Source organism: Coregonus clupeaformis, chromosome 33 (genome assembly GCF_020615455.1).
Source record: "Coregonus clupeaformis isolate EN_2021a chromosome 33, ASM2061545v1, whole genome shotgun sequence".
NCBI lineage: Eukaryota > Metazoa > Chordata > Actinopteri > Salmoniformes > Salmonidae > Coregonus > Coregonus clupeaformis.
The window spans coordinates 27,962,977-27,982,939 of record NC_059224.1 but is presented as its reverse complement, the minus strand read 5'-3'; the positions used below and the strand labels follow the sequence as shown (position 1 = coordinate 27,982,939).

Here is a 19,963-nt window from a genome sequence, read left to right as displayed (position 1 = left end):
TACTGTATATTTGTATGAGAGTTAATGACTACCACCCGAAGAGCATCTTTGAACTATTTTATGCCTTTGTTTTTGGCTTTCCTATGATCAATAACTGGTTATTAAGAGTAGAAAAAAACTGTGGTAAGCTTGAGGATGGAAGAAACAACAATTGATCCCACTAAGTCTTTGGAGGACGCTCACAATCCTACATTTTACATGACCAAGTCCTCATTATTTTTCTAGGGCAAAGCAATCTTGGCTGAGGAGATCCCTCCTTCTGGCGCCCGCTGTGTTGCTCGCCATGGCAGTGACAGATAATGGCGTGCCCCTCAAGCCACCGCAGACTGGCTAATGCCTGTGACAAGCCAAAATCTCCTGGGACGCTACCCAAACCCCGCTATTGGCACCACACGTCCTCGCTTGCTCAATCAAAAGAAAGTGGGTAAATCCAAGTGGATTAAGGACCTAGTCACTTGCTTTGGCTTTGGAGAGCGGCGAATTGCACGTCACAAATTGGGCTCCTGTATCAGTGTAAATGAAAATCGGGCATCTTCATGGGCTACTATATATCATGCTGTCTTGATCGTTTATCGTATTTGAAATATTCAGTGACCAGTTAATTGAAAATCAGTCACCTTAATGGGCTACTACATACTGTAATGTAGCACCCTCTCTGGCTTGTTTGTTGCAAATGAAATATTAAGTGAACCGTCCTTGTTTTAAGCAAATAAAGTGCATCCATATATCAGTTAGAGGACACCTTCATCTCCTACCTGTAATTCATGCGGCACAACAAAATGTTCGTAAAAGTTGACACCATGCCTTAGCCGGCATGTACATTTTGACTATACAGCGACGGCCCATCCATCTTAGCTCAGGGCCCCATCTCCTCGCCCCCCCTACTTCATTTGCAGAGTGATCTTCCAGTGACACCCCTTACAGCCTAACTGATTGTGTGAGCAGGATCTGACACAGCAGGGGAGGGGAGGAGGAGGTGTGGGAGGGCATCTCTGCTAGACAGGGCAATCAATTCCCACTCTGCCATTGTTTAATCATCCCTGTATCACCCGCTGCCTTCCTGCCAATCCCCCACACACACACACACAAACACGGGCTGCTAACCAACGGTGTGAGAGAGAGCAGCATGTAAATCCCAGTAACAGTAGCTTACCTATCTGCCAGTCCCAGGGCACCCTTAACAACTCCTTGTGTTCCATGATGGCCCTGGAACAGAAAGAAAAAAAACGATTCCCGTCAGCCAGAGGTGAGCTTTGTGAGATAGGGAATACAACAGAGTGACTGTTGGAGGGAGGAAAGTAAGACAGGAGGATCATAAGCAAGTCTCTTGACAGAAAAGCTCGGTTTTGACAGCTGAGCACCTGTGGTTCTGATGAGTCAGTGACAAATCAATCCAAGCAGAGCGAGGGGGGGTTTAACTCTCTGACCCTACAGAATAGATCCTGGGAATTCTATTGACGGAATCCTCTGACTCCAGAGGGGCACTAACAATAGAAACAACATGGTAGACCATTTTCCCTCCATCACCCCCCCTCCGTTCCAGACAAGAGGAATGGAAAACAATCCACCCAGGTCTCACTCTGTGACATCTCTGTGAAAAGCATCATTGACAAGGCGGTGCTGACGTGTTACCAAGGTTACGGTCTCGTCTGGTGCTCCCGTGTTTAAAATTAACATCAGCGAGAGACAGAAACAGAGACAGGTCCCCACGCTCCCACTGTCTTCCCCGGTCGGGATAATTTCATACATAACAAGTGGATAAATAAGTGGAGGGAAGACAGGCGATGTCTCATAACTAGGGTATTTTATCATTCCTCTTTAAGCCTCAGAATGAGCTCATTAAAAAGTAGTTAAACTGAACAAAAATATAAACGCAACATGCAACAATTTCAAAGATTTTATTGAGTTACAGTTTATATTAGGAAATCAGTCAATTGAAATAAATTCATTAGGCCCTAATCTATGAATTTAACATGACTGGGAATACAGATATGCATCTGTGGGTCACAGACACCTTTAAAGAAAGGTAAGGGCGTGGATCAGAAAACAGGTGAGTATCTGGTGTGACCACCATTGCAGCGCGACATCTCCTTCGCATGGAGTTGATCAGGCTTGTGGCCTGTGGAACGTTGTCCCACTCCTCTTCAATGGCTTCAATCTTGGCAAAGGAGAAATGCTCACTAACAGGGATGCAAACACATTTGTGCACAAAATTTGAGAGAAATAAGCTTTTTGCGCGTACAGAACATTTCTGGGATCTTTTATTTCAGTTCATGAAACATAGGACCAATACTTCACGTTGCGTTTATATTTTTATTCAGTACAGTATTTATTATGTTGTCTGTGTAGAGTTTGTGTATTAGAGTGTGTGTATGTTTTATCTGTTTGTTTTTTATCTGATTTTACAGCTCGCTTGAGTTACTTGATTTGGAAGAGAGTTCCATGTAGTCATGGCCCTATGTAGTACTGTGCGTTTCCCAGAGTCTGTTTTGGACTTAGGGACTGTAAAGAGACCCCTGGTGGCATGTCTTGTGGGGTATGTATGGGTGTCTGAACTGAGTGTTAGCTGTTTGAACAGACAGTTTTGTGCTTTCAACATGTCAATACCTCTCACAAAGACAAGTAGTGATGCAGTCAATCTCTCCTCTAGTTTGAGCCAGGAGAGATTGACATGCATGTTACTGATATTAGCCTTCCATGTACATTTAAGGGCTAGCCATGCTGCTCTGTTCTGGGCCAACTGTAATTTGCCTATGTCCTTCTTAATGGCACTAGAAGCGCTGTAGAAAGAAAAGTAGATAATATGACTGCATGGGGCTGCTAGCGAAGCCATCATCTGATCTGGAGAGAGAAAGGCTGAATACTATAGAGCATGCTGGTGGGTGTAAATGTTAAATATGGGGCATGTCTTTTGAGATATACTGTAATTAGCTGGCACCAATGGCTGTATCAGCTGGCAAATGCCACATAACGTATAAACGAGGTTCACTTTAGGTTTCCAGCTGGCTAATGTGCTGTATATGTTAGTGTGTTGGAGCAAACATAATGTAGCATCACAGTTCTCAGTTCCAACTGGCTGCTCCTGTGGTGTTGGTAGAAAGGGATACTGTCTTCAGTATAGTATAGATGAGGCTGGACACACCAGACCTGAGTTCAAATATTATTTGCTTTAGCCTGCCTGGAGTGCCTGATTGGCTGGGTGTGCCATTATGGGACTATTCTATTGGTTCCATTTAGCCAGACAAGCTCAATGAAGCACAGCTTAAGTATTTGAAATCATTTCCAATATACATTTTAACCCAGGTCTGACACACACACACAAACACTCACAGTTGAATGCCGCTGAAGAAGGAGCCAAACAGTCCCATCATACCCAGGAACTCCACCCTACTCATGTTCTTAACGATGAACTCCTCACACACATTAGAGATGCCGTACAGCGTGGCCCCTCCCAGCACCAGCAGGTCCCCCAGGAGCTTATGGTCCCCTATAGAGAGAGAGAGAGAGAGAGCGAGAGAGAGAGAGAGAGAGAGAGAGAGAGAGGGGGGTTGGGGGGATTAGAAGAGCACAATGTTCCAATATCCTGTCATACATTTACATTTACGTCATTTAGCAGACGCTCTTATCCAGAGCGACTTACTGTATGAAAGAGCCATTAGTTATCCATGACAAATAGATTATCCTATGAAACCCTCACCAGTAATATCAGACTAAGTGGCTATCCTATGAGAAAAAATATATATGACAATGAGGCAGTGAAAGACATTTGGTGTTTAAGAGGTACAGAAAGCAACTGGGCTTGAGTTAATATATTGAGTAAATTTAGGATTTTTACATTTTAACAGAAGAAAGAGTTTCATTGATTAATTAATCTTCTTACTGTTCACTTTACTGTGTTTAAAATAACTATTTTCACTATTTTAAGCAACATTATTGTGTAGCTGGTAAGACAAATAGGCATTATTGATTGGAACCTGACACCAAACAATTGCATTGTTCCTTTATTCCTACATGCTTAGTGCATACTGTATGCTGCAATGGGTTTCAGTAAGGTATGGATAAACTGTACCCAATCAAACAAAGATCTTACAGATGCTTAGCACATGCTTGAAGATTTTAAAATAATCTCACTATAATGTAACTATTCTGTCAATCATGAGACAGAAACACAACTACAGCCGTGTGTTTTCAACGAAACTCTAAACTCTTCGGATCCAGAACACGTAATATGATTTGGATCGTAACATTTATTATTCATATCGAACCAAAATGCAATATATCTATCTAAATCTTGTTGAGCTGGGGAAATCAAGGGGTACTTAATGCAATAGTGAGAGGGGGAGGCTGTCCATGGATGTGTAAGGCAAACCACACCAGGGACTAACACCGGGGATCTGACTCGGTTATTACTGAAGGTACTGTGAGGTGTGAACACAATGAGACCGTGATGGTGAACTGCACAGTGAGAACACTGTCTGTGTGTTGGAGGAGATGAGGGTGTTTGTGTGAAGGACACAGCAGACTCCACAATAGCAATCAAAATATGTTTAAAGCTAAAGCTCTTCAATGAGTCAGAGCTGTACACATTTGAGTCTTTGTAAAAGCTCAATTAATGTAGGAATTCAGATAATTCAATAACACTGTGTTAATGACCCATGGGGAAGTAAGGGTATTCTGTGTGTGTGTGTGTGTGTTTGTGTGTGTATGTGTGTGTGTGTTACCTAGGCCCTGTTGTCTTCCCACCAGGACGTCTGTCCCCACCATTAAGCCAATGCCCAGCAGACACACCCCGACGCCCACAAAGTGCACGGCCTTGTACCTCACCAGCAGGAAGAACCAGGACAGCAGCAGCACCACAGGGATGGTGAAACAGTCTAAGAGCTGACGGACAGAGCGGAGAGATACAGGGTTAGAACGGACACACTGAACTCTAGTTCATAGAGACACACAGAGAAAATAGTTGAAATGAAGTTCTAAGATACTGTACACCACATAGACAAAAGACACACCTAGATACCAGAGATGGTATCACAGCACCCACCACAGTCCTGGGGTGACACATAGGACAGCGGGGACACACGGTACTATAGAGGACGAGGTCAGAGGACAGTCCAACACTAATGGTGATGAGAGAGAATGAAAATGGCGAATTAGGGGTGATGGAGGGTGGCGTGTCAGGGAGGAGAAGGGGCCATGCGGGAGGGAGGAGAGGAAGGTTTATGATCGCCTAGGGGACCATCAGGCCTCCATTCCGGGAAGCCTCTCTGGCACTTAGTGGTAGCACTATGGGCTCACCCTCTGGGAAAGGTAGTGCACAGGAGAATGAGGGGCTAACTGCAGGACAGCAAAATGGCCCCCCATTACTGCTCACAGTGGCTCTCCTGGCAGCTCACAACATCGATGTATGCAATGAATGTTCTGACACCTAAGACAACCCTGGCATAATAATGTGTGGTTTTATCGATGTGTAAACGACAGCCCAGTATGTCTCACTCTCTCCTCTCTCATCAGGCCAGTGTGTTTCTGCCTAATGGAAGGCTTTTTCACCGCTTGGTTATATAAACCTGTCTGTTACTGTAGTGTAGCGTGCCCTTGAGCGAGAGAGAGTGGAGAGAGAGAAAGAGGAGGGAGGGAACGAGAGGGAAAATCACAGAGAGCAGGAGAGAGAAAAATAATGAAAGAGAGGGGAGAAGGAAGAGAGGAAAAGGAGCAAGAGAGAGAGAGAGAGCAAGAGGTGGTCCTCTGTAGCTCAGCTGGTAGAGCACGGCGCTTGTAACGCCAAGGTAGTGGGTTCGATCCCCGGGACCACCCATACACAAAAAAAAAAAAAAAACTTATGCACGCATGACTGTAAGTCGCTTTGGATAAAAGCGTCTGCTAAATGGCATATTATTATTATATTATAAGAGAGAGAGAAAGAGGGAAGTGGAGCAAGATAAATAAATAAACAGTGTGGAGTAACGATAACCCTGAAAGTGAGTGAGTGATTGAGGTTGAGTTCTGTGTTCACTCTCACCTGTTCTCTCAGTGCTATCTGGGGAACAGCTCTGGCATTAAGCTGACAACATTTACAGTGAATTACTGGCAAAATAATAGACCTGACATACCAGCAAACTAATGAAACCAATACAATTATCACAGGTCCTATGAGGTTTAGCCAAGTGAGGAGAAAGAATTATTCGATTTATTCAGTCCTAATAAGACTCTGCTTAACTCTGCCGAATAAATCTTCAACTAATTCCTTCGTTTTACAGTGGTTTGTCCCCAGGATCGCGGCTGGCTACCTGCATATCTTGAAATGGAGGACTGTGAGTAGCACACCCACAAGTGCTATCTATACCCATTATCACAACTTTGCTAAATGACTAAAATGTAAAATGTAGCAATTGAGATAATGTCCATTCAGATGTAGGATCTTAATTTGATCACTCTTTTGGCTAGCAGGAAATGCAAACGTAGTGTATTTGAGGTTTAAAAAGGCTTTTTAATTTCCACTTGGAAATGTCATACTTGATTTGCCCACATAATAATTCACATTTCCTGTTGCTGCAGGATTCTTTTCCTGCTGTAGCAAACTGGCTCAAATAAAGATCCTACATCTGTAGCTGCCTGTTGTAACGAGTTGATGAAGAGGAGCTTTCCCCGGATGTGCCCAGCCAGACACCATGACCATTCATAACAACTAATAATTTCCCCTTAATTGGAAAGTATTTTATAGCACCAATTGAGCCCTGTGTAGCTCAGTTGGTAGAGCATGGCGCTTGCAACGCCAGGGTTGTGGGTTCGATTCCCATGGGGGGCCAGTATGAAAAAAAAAAAAAAAATGTATGCGCTTACTAACTGGATAAGAGCGTCTGCTAAAATGACTAAAATGTAAAACAAATCTTATGCCCAGTTCTCTTCGTGCCTGCATATTAATATTGATGAGGCATTGTCTAACCTCGTTATAGTTTACATAAAACTGTTGAGAATTGGTATGCCTATTTCTCTCCTCCACCCTCCCAAAGGAATCAGTCAGTGAAAGCCAATTCAACTAAATAGCAACATCCCCTGCACAGAGGAACAAGAGGAGAATATGACTTGGCCTTAGAGTGAGAGAGTCCATTGATCAAGTCTCCAACTAACAACCAAACTTACTTCATTTGAGTTCACTTGACCTGAGCTGCTCTCTAAATATCATACAAACTTGCACAGCAGACCTCGAGAAATATCAATTTATTTTCAGAAATTACTGAGGAGTCCCAGTTTGAGTTATAGCTGTTTACTGAGTCAATATTTACTGTGATTCAATGAGCACCCCTTCCTCTGAATGTTTAATCACCTCGCCATATGCTCAGGCTGGGTTTACTTTGGAGAGAGAGCTGCTGCTGTACAATGCTACTCTCAAATATCTCTGTCTCAGCAATGTGGAAGAGAGTCACCCTATCACTCTCGTCACCGCCCGACCTAGTCACTCAGTGACAGTCACACCATGTAGATAGATCCATCGCTGTGTAAACAGTAGCTGCAGGCCACTTGTGTGCTTGTCACATCAGTGCGTTGGGCTGACTCTGGGTCAGCAGGGCATGGAGGTACTGATCAACTCGTCACTGCGTCATCCAGCCTGTCTGTCTGTCTGTCTGCCTGTCTGTCTGTCTGTCTGTCTGTCTGTCTGTCACAGGGCCAGACCACAGGGGAATGAGGTCTGTCTGTCTGTCACAGGGCCAGACCACAGGGGAATGAGGTCTGTCTGTATTTCTGTCACAGGGCCAGACCACAGGGGAATGAGGTATGTCTGTCTGTCACAGGGCCAGACCACAGGGGAATGAGGTATGTCTGTCTGTCTGTCACAGGGCCAGACCACAGGGGAATGGGAATGAGGTCTGTCTGTCTGTCACAGGGCCAGACGACAGGGGAATGAGGTCTGTCTGTCTGTCAGTCACAGGGCCAGACCACAGGGGAACGAGGTCTGTCTGTCAGTCACAGGGCCAGACCACAGGGGAATGAGGTCTGTCTGTCAGTCACAGGGCCAGACCACAGGGGAATGGGGTCTGTCTGTCTGTCTGTCACAGGGCCAGACCACAGGGGAATGAGGGGATTCTGGTACCTTTTACACTTCCCCTACTTTATTTCAACAGAACAGTCAGCCCTCCACCCCACTGGCCCTGACACTCCCACTCCCCCTGCTTCAGCCCAGAGCAGGACTCAGGCCCAGGCCATGGATTATCTCTCTCTGCCGTGAGACAGCGGTGCCGTGCCGGTCATCGATTCCACTTCCTGAAATAACGGTGAGGCGGAACAGTCTCGAGTGGCGGCCGGGGGATGATGTGAGCTGAGCGTTATCTGACGGATATATACCCTGACACTCCATCTGTTTTCTGTCTGGCTGAGTAGAGGCAGAGGCCCACGAGCCGACAGTAGGCACATTTACATGGTTCCCTCCCTACTTGCAAATGGAAAACGACAAATCTCCACTATGATCTGAAGAGGGAATTGATCTATTTGTTGCTGATACCTCATATTCTCAGGCTATCATACACTTGACGAATGAAAATGACACTGCAACAAGCTGTATAGACTACTGTGAAACTACTCAACTAATATGGTTGCAGTACAGCATGACACCACAAGTGCTATCTATACCCATTATCACAACTTTGTTTATCACAACTTTGCAGTTGGCACTGATCTAATTTCTCCTCTCTAATTCTCTCTGAGTGTGAGAGGCCTGTATGTTGGAGGAACTAGAAGTGTCCTGGTTAGCTAGTGGAGTGTTAATGGTACCGTCTGTTCCTGTTCAGCCCTAACTGACTACACTGAGAGGAGAGAGTTTAGGGGCCTGATTTATTACTAGAGAGGGGATACCGACACACTCCACACCATCTGTTTCCCCAAATCTCTGCAGCCACGGGGCCCCTGGAATTGATCCTGAGTCCTACCTGGGCTCTGGAGGAGTGGAGGAAAATGCCAGATTCAGGTGAGACTAGAGGAAATGGAGAGGATCTGAGTGGATCTGAGTAAGGCTCCTTTGGCACTAAGCACATTTGAATGAAGATGAACTGACACATGGGATGAGAGTCAGCCAGTGTACCTTTAATTAGCCATCTTATTATGTAGACTCAACAAAGGCCACTGCTGTATTACTGTCTTATGCCTGTTCAGTGGCCAGTCAAGGGAACGTCTAGGGACAGGCTTGTACCTACACATGCACCCATGCACCCCTGCGCACATACACGCACACCTATGGGTCACGTGATAAATGAAAACAGACTCACCTGTACGCTGGTTAGTGTGGTGTATTGGTAGGCTTTGATAACCAGGTAGTTAGCCTCGATGTCTATCAATCCCAGAATCATGTACTTCCACCATCGCCTTTTCAGTATTGCCAGTAAATTCTCCTCACCTGTGAAGAAAATAAGAGAGTTAGTTCTAAAAACGTCTGTTCCCACAGGAAATATAACTGTGCTCATGAGATGTTGTGGGTGGATATAATTGTCATTGTCTAGGGATAAGTGCGTATAAGCTCCTTATAAGCCTTAACATAATGAAAGTACCGTATATAAGATTTCCCTTTCAGCTTCAGTGTGTGGCTAACATTTCAAATTAATTAGAAGACAGATACAAAGAGGGAAGCAATTAACATGACAAAACAAACAGATAAACAAAACCACACATGAGAGAAGTCAGCCTTTCCCAGAGGATCATGGGAGGAAAAAACATTTCTGCAATCTCAAGAGAACAATGCAGTCACCGGCTAGCTAGTTATTTGTTTTCAATTAAACCCAGTTTCTATACAGCTAGCATTATGTGCAGTAATCTCTTAGCACAACAAGCCCAACATGAGAGTGTTCTAAAATGGCCGCCTTTCTTTATGACCATAATTGGCGAAAGAAAGCTCTCTAGGATCAGAGTGTGGGTAGAGAGAGAAAGAAAGTAAGGCAGGAGAGGAGGAATAATTGGAGACAACAAAGAAGTGCGTGCAGACTTTCAGCCCAACATTTCAAGAGGAGCGCGTGGGAGGCGTTCAAAAGGTAATTATTTTCAGCCTCAAAAACATCAAACTGTCAAACACAGGTTGGTGGGGTTATTACTATGGCAGCTATAGTGTTGTACACTGATACCTTTAGAACAATGATACATCTAAGCTAACTCTCTGTCTTTGTAAAACAAATTGAAATAATTCCCATACTCGAATAATTACAAAAACATGTAACAGATGCACTGAAGGAAATTGTCTAATTACCCTGCATTTGCCTATTGACAGTCTTTCTAAGCACACAAAAATACGCCACCAGTTGTGCAGCTGCCTAGAGTGAACACAAGTGTAGGACGAACAGAAACATTTGTAGGGAAATTGTTCGAAATGGCTTCCATTTCTTGACTGGAGGAAGTTTAGTATTAAGTATTTTATTAGGATCCCCATTAGCAGCAGCTACTCTTCCTATGGTCCACAGGAGTGCAGAGTGCAGTGCATTGATGGGGAGCCGTTTCCTTTCCCAGACTCTGATGGTTCTGTGCTCTACTAGCTAACAACCATATTCACTGATTTCCACTGGGACGTGTTCTAGCTAAAAAAAAAAAACACTGGGTACGGGTCACACAGCACAGCAAACATTACCCACCCAGCCTGCCTGCCAGCCAGCCAGCCAGCCAGCCAGCCAGCCAGCCAGCTAGCCTGCTAGCCTGCCACTGTTCACAGAGAAAGGTAAATATTTCCTAAAGATACAGTTGTATTTACTTAGCTATATGTCTGTGTCTAAGCGTCCATCTCCAAGAGCAGGTTATCTGTTAGGTTAAACAGGCATGTCATTGTATGGTCTTTCTCTATCAATCTCCTTATACCTAGACAGTGTAAAGTCAGTGAGGAATAGGTTTATCTTTTACCATTCCTCTCTACGACAAAGCTATAAAGATAAACAATCTACATATATTCTAAAGCATTACTGTTACTGTACCTCACATATCTACAGTAAGGATCCAAGTTCACATGTTGAGCTCAGATTCACTCAAGCAGCAGCATCATGAAAAAGCTTGTCCTCCCCGCAGCCGGCCGAAAACATAATCAACAGGAGGAAAAATCCATTAAAAAAGCAATCAAACACCTCTTATTAGAGCCAAGTGTCTCTAAGCATGGTATTATCACAGCTTGCCTGGCCCTCACACACTTTATTTGCTCGTTGGGTCAGTATTCCACTGCCATTTCCTTCATTTCAGACACCGAAAAGCAATTTAAATGTTTCCGAGGAAATCATAAAAACTCTCCAGACCTGGTTAGAGATGCAGAGGAGACGTGATGAGTATGGGATCAGGATATGTAGCAGGCAGCAGCTTTTAATAAGGCCGGAATAAGAGAACATTAACCTGTCTGGGTAGTGACAGTGAAAATGAAGCTAGCTAGCTAGCACAGGTGCCCTGGCACTCCTCTGGGTACACACACTGATTGGCCATGTAAAAACAATTAAACAATGCTACTATAGGAATAGATCCTTCAGAGCTCTGCATTTCAATTACTCTACCAATTAAAGCACTACTAGTCCTATAACTGGATCAGGAATAACAAGACCATTGGATGGTAATGGTTCCTTAGCAACCTCATTGTCCAAACAATTCTAAACACTGAGGTCTTTATACTGAAATCATTGCACATTTACAAGACTGCACAATGAGATATGAAATATGTGCATAAAATAAATGCACCTAAATGATCCAAAACATTCACTTACTCTACAACCAAAATTTCATTTTTAGAATCCTTGACATCTATCTTTTTCATTGCAGGTTACAGTCCCCAATTATCTCTTTTGGCCTGCTGCACCTGTAAATGTTAATGCGTGTGTCATTATAGTGACATTTACTAGATGACCAGGGGCCTGGGACGGAGCAGAGAGGTGTCACTACGGAGCTTGTTAAGAGAACTGATAAGGGCTAACAAGCTAATCACACTAGGCTGCAGCACAGACAACCACCTTTCAATATAGGGTTGTCTCCTCTGGCAAAGGATACATTCCTGTCACATACAACAGATCCCAGACCTGCTGAAGACATTATATGCATATGATCTGCATATGAAATCCATTTTGCATACAGTACAATGCTGATTTTGCATACATGTGGCCAGCTATTTCTGGAACAGAAAGCCCAGCAGCACATGGCAGATGACAGAGTTGTGCCAGGGAACAGTAACAGCAACAGCAGTAGACAAAGGAGACAGACACTGTGTCCATTCCAGCCCACCTCATCAAGCTCCGTGGCCAATGCCGGTGTCTGGGGACTCAGTGTGCAGGCTAATGATTGATCCTAGGTGCTTTATCAGTGCTCATCTACCAGACAGGCCTATCTCTCTCCCTCAGACACTAATTGGGATGCTTCTAAATCTGCTCTAATTTGGACTCAGGACTTTTCTCTCCTCCCCCTGTGCCTCTGCCAAGGGTACTTAGAGGGAACTTCTAGTACCTAGCTAAAATAAAAAAATAAAAAAGGTTAATCATTGTTGAAAATCAACGTTAAAATCACACCTTGCTTACTTGTCAACTTCAACATCAGCCAAGGTTAGAGAGGCGTCTTACTGCTTAGTGTTATAGTGTGAGTTATCGTCGTGAAGAAGGTTTCCCCGGTGAACCGCTGACTGTCTCAAACAGAGGAGGGAGATTGGGCCGCCCACGCCGTCGTTTCAAACACTGGAAGTCCCTTTTAATCAACGCACCGTTATTCGCCGAGGTGTGCAAATACGCTCTATCATTGTTTACACACAGATAACCACAAGAGAGCCCATCACTAAGTCACACAGATCATTGGAGCCCAATCACCTGGCCTTCTGTTTGCATTGTGTCTGATGTGATGCTTGTTGTCTCTAGTCTAGTCTAACAGACAGAGATCAGAAGCTCAGTGAAGGATGGAGGGGCAAGAGGCTGTAAGAGGGAGGGAGAGAGGGTGAAGGCTCTCTCACACACGCCAGGGTTGGGCTCAATGCAGAATTTTGGAATTCACTCCTATTCCGTGTAGCTCAGTTGGTAGAGCATAGCGCTTGCAACGGCAGGGTTGTGGGTTCGATTCCCACGGGGGGCCAGTACGAAAAATGTATGCACTCACTAACTGTAAGTCGCTCTGGATAAGAGCGTCTGCTAAATGACGTACATGTAAATATTCAACTCATGAGTTGAAATTCAAATTAAATTGGCCACACCCCACAGGATGTAGAATTTGAATTTTAGGTTAAATCAGTGTAATTCAAAGGAATTCCACTGTAGGCCGTCATTGTAAATAAGAATTTGTTCTTAACTGATTCTATTATTGACTTACCTTTTATCTAGAATCTCCAGTTGAAACTAGCTAGAAAGCTAACTAGCTACTTGCTATTAGCCACCGTTAGCGGTTTTCACCCAGAACATCAGATTTTCTGCCGGAATAACTGAATTCCACTGGACATTAACACCGGATCGCAACTAGCTAGCCGCAACCGGATGGATGTTGCTGTTGGCTAATCACCGCTGCCCCCGAAGCAAGCACCAGTTAGCCTCGAGCTAGCCTCGAGCCAGGCCTGTATCCCGGCTATCTAACTCTCTGTCTACCCGGACGGGAGTAGCCAGCTAACTAGCTACTTGCTATTAGCCACCGTAGCGGTTTTTTCACCATTGTCCGTGGCCTGCACTACCTACCAGCCAGCTCTAGCCTGGACTATTATCGGCCAGTCTGCACTGTCTGCACAGCGCGTTATCGACCCAGAACATATCGGTTTTTCTGCCGGAATCACTGAATCACTGGACCTTTAATACCGGATCATCGCAACTAGCTAGCTGCAACCAAATGGATGTAGTTGTTGGATAATCAGCCCTGAGCTAGCCTCGAGCCAGGCCCATCTCCCGGCTATCTACCTCTCTGTCAACCAGAAGGGACCTCCTAGTGTTGACACGGAGCCCCGCCGATCCAACACGACTGGTCTGCCGACGAAATCGTCTGATGTGGTTTCAACAGGCTTCCCGTTACGACGTCGACCACAAAGATCCATCTGCTAGCACACGCAAGCCGTGGCCTCTTGCTCGCCAGATCGGTAGAAGCCCTCGAACTACCTCCGAACTCTCCTATTGCTGTTCACCGGACCTTATGATAACTCAGCTATACAGCTGATGCCTGCTGGACTGTTCCTTTATACGGTACCGCATCCTGTTTATGTTTAGCCTCAGCCCAAACTTTGTCGCCATTACCAGCTGTTGTCTTAGTTCTCTCGAATAACACCTGTGATTGCTTTATGCCTCTCTCCCATGTCAATATGCCTTGCTTATTGCTGTTTCGGTTATTTCTTATTGTACTATTTCACTGTAGATCCCCCAGCCCAGCTCAACCTTCCTTAGATAGCTCCTTTGTCCCACCCTCCATACACGCGGAGACCGACTCAATCGGTGCCTCCAGTGATGCTATCTCTTTCATCGTTACCCAACGCTTAGGTTTACCTCCACTGTACTCATATCCTTCCATATCCTTGTCTGTACATAATGCCCTGAATCTATTCTACAACGCCCGGAAATCTGCCCCTTTTTTTCTCTGTACCCAACGCACTAGAAGACCAGTACTTAAAGCCTTTAGCCGTATCCTTATTCTACTCCTCCTCTGTTCCTCTGGTGATGTAGAGGTTAACCCAGGCCCTGTAGCCCCCAGTATCACTCCTACTCCCCAGGCGTTATCATTTGTTGACTTCTGTAACCGTAAAAGCCTTGGTTTCTTGCACGTTAACATCCGAAGCCTCCTCCCTAAGTTTGAGTTATTCACTGCGTTAGCACACTCCACCAACCCTGATGTTCTAGCAGTGTCTGAATCCTGGCTTAGGAAGGTCACCAAAAATTCAGAAATGTCCATCCCCAACTACAATATTTTCAGTCTCGAAAGAACTGCCAATGGGGGTACGGTTGCAATCTACTGTAGAGATAGCCTGCAGAGCTCTATCGTACTATCCAGGTCTGTGCCCAAACAGTTTGAGCTTCTACTTCTAAAAATCCACCTTTCCAGAAATAAGTCTCTCACTGTTGCCACTTGCTACCGACCCCCCCTCAGCCCCGAGGCTGTGCCCTGGACACCATATGTGAACTGAGTTCGTACTGCTTGGTGACCTAAACTGGGATATGCTTAACACCCCGGCCAACCTACAATCTAAACTAGATGCCCTCAATCTCACACAAATTATCAACGAACCTACCAGGTACAACCCTAAATCTGTAAACATGGGCACCCTCATAGATATTATCCTGACAAATTTACCCTCTAAATACTCTGCTGTCTTCAACCAGGATCTCAGCGATCACTGCCTTATTGTCTGCGTCCATAATGGGTCCGCGGTCAAACGACCACCCCTCATCACTGTCAAACGCTCCCTAAAACACTTTAGCGAGCAGGCTTTTCTAAATGACCTGGCCCGGGTATCCTGGATGGATATTGACCTCATTCCATCAGTAGAGGATGCCTGGTTGTTCTTTAAATGTACTTTCCTCTCAATCTTAAATAAGCATGCCCCATTCAAAAAATTCAGAACTAAGAACAGATATAGCCCCTGGTTCTCCACAGACTTGACTGCCCTTGACCAGCACAAAAACATCCCGTGGCGTACTGCATTAGCATCGAACCGCCCCCACGATATGCAACTTTTCAGGGAAGTCAGGAACCAATATACACAATCAGTTAGGAAAGCAAAGGCTAGCTTTTTCAAACAGAAATTTGCATCATGTAGCATTAACTCCAAAAGGTTTTAGGACACTGTAAAGTCCATGGAAAATAAGAGAACCTCCTCCCAACTGCCCACTGCACTGAGGCTAGGAAACACTGTCACCACCGATAAATCTACAATAATCGAGAATTTCAACAAGCATTTTGCTATGGCTGGCCATGCTTTCCACCTGGCTACCACTACCCCGGCCACCAGCTCTGCACCCTCCGCTGCAACTTGCCCATGCCCCCCCTGCTTCTCCTTCACACAAATTCAGACAGCTGATGTTCTGAAAGAGCTGAAAAATCTGGACCCCTACAAATCAGCTGGGCTATACCAACCAAAATTTCATTTTTAGAATCCTTGACATCTATCTTTTTCATTGCAGGTTACAGTCCCCAATTATCTCTTTTGGCCTGCTGCACCTGTAAATGTTAATGCGTGTGTCATTATAGTGACATTTACTAGATGACCAGGGGCCTGGGACGGAGCAGAGAGGTGTCACTACGGAGCTTGTTAAGAGAACTGATAAGAGCTAACAAGCTAATCACACTAGGCTGCAGCACAGACAACCACCTTTCAATATAGGGTTGTCTCCTCTGGCAAAGGATACATTCCTGTCACATACAACATATCCCAGACCTGCTGAAGACATTATATGCATATGATCTGCATATGAAATCCATTTTGCATACAGTACAATGCTGATTTTGCATACATGTGGCCAGCTATTTCTGGAACAGAAAGCCCAGCAGCACATGGCAGATGACAGAGTTGTGCCAGGGAACAGTAACAGCAACAGCAGTAGACAAAGGAGACAGACACTGTGTCCATTCCAGCCCACCTCATCAAGCTCCGTGGCCAATGGCGGTGTCTGGGGACTCAGTGTGCAGGCTAATGATTGATCCTAGGTGCTTTATCAGTGCTCATCTACCAGACAGGCCTATCTCTCTCCCTCAGACACTAATTGGGATGCTTCTAAATCTGCTCTAATTTGGACACAGGACTTTTCTCTCCTCCCCCTGTGCCTCTGCCAAGGGTACTTAGAGGGAACTTCTAGTACCTAGCTAAAATAAAAAAGGTTAATCATTGTTGAAAATCAACGTTAAAATCACACCTTGCTTACTTGTCAACATCAGCCAAGATTAGAGAGGCGTCTTCCTGCTTAGTGTTATAGTGTGAGTTATCGTCGTGAAGAAGGTTTCCCCGGTGAACCGCTGACTGTCTCAAACAGAGGAGGGAGATTGGGCCGCCCACGCCGTCGTTTCAAACACTGGAAGTCCCTTTTAATCAACGCACCGTTATTCGCCGAGGTGTGCAAATACGCTCTATCATTGTTTACACACAGATAACCACAAGAGAGCCCATCACTAAGTCACACAGATCATTGGAGCCCAATCACCTGGCCTTCTGTTTGCATTGTGTCTGATGTGATGCTTGTTGTCTCTAGTCTAGTCTAACAGACAGAGATCAGAAGCTCAGTGAAGGATGGAGGGGCAAGAGGCTGTAAGAGGGAGGGAGAGAGGGTGAAGGCTCTTTCACACACGCCAGGGTTGGGCTCAATGCAGAATTTTGGAATTCACTCCTATTCCGTGTAGCTCAGTTGGTAGAGCATAGCGCTTGCAATGCCAGGGTTGTGGGTTCGATTCCCACGGGGGGCCAGTACGAAAAATGTATGCACTCACTAACTGTAAGTCGCTCTGGATAAGAGCGTCTGCTAAATGACGTACATGTAAATATTCAACTCATGAGTTGAAATTCAAATTAAATTGGCCACACCCCACAGGATGTAGAATTTGAATTTTAGGTTAAATCAGTGTAATTCAAAGGAATTCCACTGTAGGCCGTCATTGTAAATAAGAATTTGTTCTTAACTGATTCTATTATTGACTTACCTTTTATCTAGAATCTCCAGTTGAAACTAGCTAGCCAGCTAACTAGCTACTTGCTATTAGCCACCGTTAGCGGTTTTCACCCAGAACATCAGATTTTCTGCCGGAATAACTGAATCACTGGACATTAACACCGGATCGCAACTAGCTAGCCGCAACCGGATGGATGTTGCTGTTGGCTAATCACCGCTGCCCCCGAAGCAAGCACCAGTTAGCCTCGAGCTAGCCTCGAGCCAGGCCTGTATCCCGGCTATCTAACTCTCTGTCTACCGGACGGGAGTAGCCAGCTAACTAGCTACTTGCTATTAGCCACCGTTAGCGGTTTTTCACCATTGTCCGTGGCCTGCACTACCTACCAGCCAGCTCTAGCCTGGACTATTATCGGCCAGTCTGCACTGTCTGCACAGCGCGTTATCGACCCAGAACATATCGGTTTTTCTGCCGGAATCACTGAATCACTGGACCTTTAATACCGGATTATCGCAACTAGCTAGCTGCAACCAAATGGATGTAGTTGTTGGATAATCAGCCCTGAGCTAGCCTCGAGCCAGGCCCATCTCCCGGCTATCTACCTCTCTGTCAACCAGACGGGACCTCCTAGTGTTGACACGGAGCCCCGCCGATCCAACACGACTGGTCTGCCGACGAAATCGTCTGATGTGGTTTCAACAGGCTTCCCGTTACGACGTCGCGCACGAAGATCCATCTGCTAGCCCCGGCCCGCTAGCACACGCAAGCCGTGGCCTCTTGCTCGCCAGTTCGGTAGAAGCCCTCGAACTACCTCCGAACTCTCCTATTGCTGTTCACCGGACCTTATGATAACTCAGCTATACAGCTGATGCCTGCTGGACTGTTCCTTTATACGGTACCGCATCCTGTTTATGTTTAGCCTCAGCCCAAACTTTGTCGCCATTACCAGCTGTTGTCTTAGTTCTCTCGAATAACACCTGTGATTGCTTTATGCCTCTCTCCCATGTCAATATGCCTTGCTTATTGCTGTTTCGGTTATTTCTTATTGTACTATTTCACTGTAGAGCCCCCAGTCCAGCTCTACCTTCCTTAGATAGCTCCTTTGTCCCACCCCCCCATACACGCGGAGACCGACTCAATCGGTGCCTCCAGTGATGCTATCTCTTTCATCGTTACCCAACGCTTAGGTTTACCTCCACTGTACTCATATCCTTCCATATCCTTGTCTGTACATAATGCCCTGAATCTATTCTACAACGCCCGGAAATCTGCCCCTTTTTTCTCTGTACCCAACGCACTAGAAGACCAGTACTTAAAGCCTTTAGCCGTATCCTTATTCTACTCCTCCTCTGTTCCTCTGGTGATGTAGAGGTTAACCCAGGCCCTGTAACCCCCAGTATCACTCCTACTCCCCAGGCGTTATCATTTGTTGACTTCTGTAACCGTAAAAGCCTTGGTTTCTTGCACGTTAACATCCGAAGCCTCCTCCCTAAGTTTGAGTTATTCACTGCGTTAGCACACTCCGCCAACCCTGATGTTCTAGCAGTGTCACCAAAAATTCAGAAATGTCCATCCCCAACTACAATATTTTCCGTCTCGAAAGAACTGCCAATGGGGTACGGTTGCAATCTACTGTAGAGATAGCCTGCAGAGCTCTATCGTACTATCCAGGTCTGTGCCCAAACAGTTTGAGCTTCTACTTCTAAAAATCCACCTTTCCAGAAATAAGTCTCTCACTGTTGCCACTTGCTACCGACCCCCCTCAGCCCCGAGCTGTGCCCTGGACACCATATGTGAACTGAGTTCGTACTGCTTGGTGACCTAAACTGGGATATGCTTAACACCCCGGCCAACCTACAATCTAAACTAGATGCCCTCAATCTCACACAAATTATCAACGAACCTACCAGGTACAACCCTAAATCTGTAAACATGGGCACCCTCATAGATATTATCCTGACAAATTTACCCTCTAAATACTCTGCTGTCTTCAACCAGGATCTCAGCGATCACTGCCTTATTGTCTGCGTCCGTAATGGGTCCGCGGTCAAACGACCACCCCTCATCACTGTCAAACGCTCCCTAAAACACTTTAGCGAGCAGGCTTTTCTAAATGACCTGGCCCGGGTATCCTGGATGGATATTGACCTCATTCCATCAGTAGAGGATGCCTGGTTGTTCTTTAAAAGTGCTTTCCTCTCAATCTTAAATAAGCATGCCCCATTCAAAAAATGCAGAACTAAGAACAGATATAGCCCCTGGTTCTCCACAGACTTGACTGCCCTTGACCAGCACAAAAACATCCTGTGGCGTACTGCATTAGCATCGAACAGCCCCCACGATATGCAACTTTTCAGGGAAGTCAGGAACCAATATACACAATCAGTTAGGAAAGCAAAGGCTAGCTTTTTCAAACAGAAATTTGCATCAT

At 45.4% G+C, this 19,963-nt stretch overlaps 1 protein-coding gene across 2 annotated transcripts in view; it reads right to left on the bottom strand.

Moving 5' to 3' along the window:
* slc35f1 (solute carrier family 35 member F1) overlaps nucleotides 1-19,963 on the bottom strand; it is a 148,817-nt gene that overhangs the window by 29,750 nt on the left and 99,104 nt on the right. For both annotated transcript variants that reach the window (XM_041861148.2, XM_041861149.2), the window contains exons 3-6: nucleotides 9,255-9,382; nucleotides 4,722-4,881; nucleotides 3,331-3,487; nucleotides 1,154-1,206 (exon numbers count right to left, since the gene is read on the bottom strand). In XM_041861148.2, coding sequence (XP_041717082.1) covers nucleotides 1,154-1,206; nucleotides 3,331-3,487; nucleotides 4,722-4,881; nucleotides 9,255-9,382 — 498 coding nt within the window. The remainder of the gene's footprint in view (nucleotides 1-1,153; nucleotides 1,207-3,330; nucleotides 3,488-4,721; nucleotides 4,882-9,254; nucleotides 9,383-19,963) is intronic.